Genomic DNA, 3,907 nt, shown 5'->3' with positions numbered 1-3,907 from the left:
CCATGTGACTGAATCCACAGGGTGACGGAGTTTTCCATCGTTGCTCTTGTTACTGAAATGCCACCTTAAATCCTTAGCCATTTCCCCAGACCTATACATTCTCTTCAGCCTTGGAATTATCGGAAAATACCTTAAAACTTTCTGTGGGACACCTTTCTTTAATTCACCATTGTGCATATTAGTCTTCCATCTTGATGTCTTGCATTTAGGACAGTTCTCTAGCATCTTGTACTTCTTTCTGAATAGGCAGCAATCATTGACACATGCATGAATTTTCTCGTAACCCATATCAAAGGATTTCAAAAATTTCTTCACCTCGTATAGTGATGTGTGCAGCACATTATCCGCTGGTAACATCTCCGGAAGTGTCTCTAGGAGTTCATATAACCATAATTAAAATGATTAATCAAAGTGAAATATCTATTACCAATCACATAGCAAAGACAGTAATGTACAAGACAAAGGAAAAGATGGTCTAACCTGTCGTGTAATAAGAGCCAAAGATAACCTCCAAATTCCCATTACTTTAAACATCAACACTTGCAAAACAAAATTAGAGAATGAGTATATCTAGTTTCATGTGTTTGGTAATGCAAGAATGTGTTAGAAAAGTACTTAAAAGATCTAAAGATTCAGATAACAGATCAATACAAAAAGTCAGAACTTACAAGACCAACCAATTGTATCCGACAATAACAGGAGTTACAAGATAATGTCTGTTTGAATGTTCTAAGTGTCACAAATTTCAGAGAACAGATCAATACAAAAATTTAGAACTTACTAAACCAACCAATTGTATCCGACAATAACAGGAGTTACGAGATAATGCCAACTACAAGTTCTAAAGGTCACAAATTTCAGAGAACGTAACAAAAAAAAACTCAATCTTGAAAGCTAAATTAGGCATTCTATTTCTCCAGCTTCGACTAAATCAAATCACACAAACAAATTGTTTTAATTTCGCAAAAAACACGGGCATGCAAAAGAGAAAAACATTGAAGTATCGAATCAGAGAAAACCCATAAATCGAACCATAAAGAAACCGTAATTACACAAAATCTTTGTCTAGATTCACGACAGCTAAAAGAAAACAAACCAGATTAAAGAAAAAGAAGAAATAAATCAACTGATTCGGAGAGACATGCCTTCGATTTGAGCTCAACACCGACAGGGAGAGAGAGATGGGCGGAATCAGGGAGGCGACAAGTTCAGTGTCGCGGCTACCTTCAACGACGGCGGCGGCGAGTTTAATCGGTGGCTACAAGAATCAGTTTCGCGGATTGAGAGAGTTTGAGAGTCTTAGGATTTTTCGAGAAAGAGGGGAAAAAGAAGACTGAAGGCAAAAAGTCTAAATTTTGTCTAAGTGTTTGGCGGATTAAGTGATTTAGTTTCCCGCTATAGTGAAATTCTATCTTAGTGTTATTAAAACGCTATTATATAAAAACAAAAACTACAACTAATCTTCAATAGCAGTTGAGTAATCCGTGCTATAACATTATACTATCAATGTGGACTTTTTTTGTAGTGGTACGTCGATAGCTCTTGCGTTTTCAATTTGTACGAGAGCGGTCACTTGTAAAGATTGCATACATGTAAGATCATGTGGAGAAGATGGAAAACTATCATGAACTTGTGAACTGTTCAAGAATAATATTGAATGATGGAAACTATGATTTTTGAAAATCAAGAATTAAATCGATGATAAGAGACATAAATGTTTTTGCATAAAAAGCCACTATAGAAACGTGGGTAGAACCAAAAATCAAAGACGAATCAGGAACATAAATTGCTAAGCCGAAGAAAAACTAGTCTCACGAAGAGTTGAAGAAATCAAAGTTTAACGCCAGGGCTCTCATCGCTATCTTCACTATAGTGTAGAAATGAATTGATTCAGGGATTTAAAATTGTCAAATAAACAATCATGCATGGAATCGTAATTGTCCGTTCTCACAAACTCATGCACTGACACCACATCCGATTACGTTTAAATCAGCCAAACCATAAGTATAGTAACGTAATTTTCTTTGATTGGATTTGGAATGGCTTACTAAAATAAACTAAAAAATTTGCATGTGTTGGGACGGTTTAGGTTGGAATTGTCCAATAATGCAAAATTTTGAACAGTGCCACATTTTTTTTTTTTTTAGTAAAAGGTTTTTTTTTTTTTTTTTTTTTGAACATAAATACCACGTATTTCTTGTTTGGTTTTGTTAACTTCGGATTAGTCTGGATGTATCATGTATGTAGTACAATCTATTACAGATCCCAGTGCTTTTGTGGGTGTATATAATCAATTTACTTTGACTGTCTCAATTCCATTTTCTTTATTTCATGCTTCATTTTCCTTTGCCGTTTCTTAAAAATTGTTGTTGGACAAAGAAAAAGTCAGATAAATCTACCGTAAAAAAAAGAATAAAAAAAGCATCAAATTTGGTGAAATGATGCAATAACGTCTTGAACAAATCATATATGAAAATGACGATACAATATGATAGGTGATATTGAAAGACATCCAAAAATTACGATTTAATGAATCATCTCGAATAAGAAGAGAGAAGAGCATAAAGTATAAATTTTCTATTTGTACAAAACTATATCAATAACTAAAATTATAACAACAAATGAAAAAAAGCTTTGATTGATCCAAACTCAAACAGTTGTTATTTCAGCTGATGATCTCCATTGGGTTGAATCTGCAAACTCCGTAGTTGACAACTACCACCAGATCTCCTCTTCCAAAGATTCTCCGCCGCTTTATCTCCGGCGCCACCGTCGTGTGTCTTTTTAACCACCGGCAAAGGTGGGTCCAATTCAGCAACGTCGATAACAGCAATCTTTTTGTTACCAAAGTCCTCCTTTCTGATTCTTCCTCGACTAGTTCTGGTTGTGGTGGTAGTGGGAGCGGAGAAAGAGAGATTCTTGCCGGAAAAGAGACGTTTAAGCTTGAAGTAACGGTGGTGAGAGGCGGGGGTGATGGAGATGGAAGTGGTGGTGGGGAAGCCGACGATCTTGTTGCTACGTTTGACTTGACCAATGCAGCTGATTTTGGGAGACAAAGGATCGGCTTGTTGGTAAGAGTCTTCTTGATGTGATTTAGCTGGGAGGGTCACGTTCTTGATGGAAGGTCTTGAACATAACATTGGTAAGAAAGTTGGTCTTTGGAACTGAACACTGTTTTGTCTCGTCTCCATCATCTTGATCTTCTTCTTGATTACTCTTGAGAGACAAGAGAGATGAAAGTTCTTGATTACAGAAATGGACTTACTTTCTCATGTGTAAGAGAGAAAGAGAGAAATAGGAGAGTTTGGGTTTGTGGTAGTTGGAGAGTAAGAAAGCTTTGATGGTTAAAATAAGAAGATATAGAGAGGCTTTGGTCAAAGTGGCTTTATCATTAGAGCAGCAGACATGTCAATTTTTGGGTTTCACGTTCACAATCACTTTCAGATTTCTTTCCAGAATATTGGCTTCTTCCTAATCTGGTAAATTATATTTCTTCTCTATTTTTTAAAAAATATTATCTCTTAAGGAATATCTGCTTTTTTAATAATTGAGATTTGCCATTGGCTTGAAGATGGGAAATAAAATAATTGAGAATATTGCCATTTTTGAAACAGTTATGAGAAAATATTCATGTCAAATGCATTTACTCAAATATCATTCTACTCATAGTTGCATCAACAAAATTTCTTATATGCTGTTTATTTTTATTTACTCAAATAAAATAAAATATTTAAAACGTTTAGCATAGTACTATCACCGAACTTTTTTCATTTTATTTCATTTACATATTAGTGTTGATTAAAAAGAATAGTATTTATTATCGTAATATTATATAAACGTATATAGTGTACTATTTACCATGTCACCATTGATGACAAAAGTGTAAGCATCAGTTTTAAACTTTGCA

General features: G+C 34.7%; 1 protein-coding gene across 1 annotated transcript; it reads right to left on the bottom strand.

Annotated features, from left to right (window-relative positions):
- Positions 1 to 2,439: 2,439 nt before the first annotated feature.
- Positions 2,440 to 3,518, bottom strand: LOC9329983. Its single transcript, XM_002891176.2, has one exon. It carries the CDS (start codon positions 3,192 to 3,194, stop codon positions 2,661 to 2,663), a length of 534 nt encoding a protein of 177 aa, XP_002891222.1. The 5' UTR covers positions 3,195 to 3,518; the 3' UTR covers positions 2,440 to 2,660.
- Positions 3,519 to 3,907: the final 389 nt, after the last annotated feature.

The sequence above is a fragment of the Arabidopsis lyrata genome, assembly GCF_000004255.2.
Source record: "Arabidopsis lyrata subsp. lyrata unplaced genomic scaffold ARALYscaffold_1, whole genome shotgun sequence".
Classification (NCBI taxonomy): domain Eukaryota; kingdom Viridiplantae; phylum Streptophyta; class Magnoliopsida; order Brassicales; family Brassicaceae; genus Arabidopsis; species Arabidopsis lyrata.
Note: the sequence above shows the minus strand (reverse complement) of the source record. Positions and strands in the feature narration are given on the sequence as shown.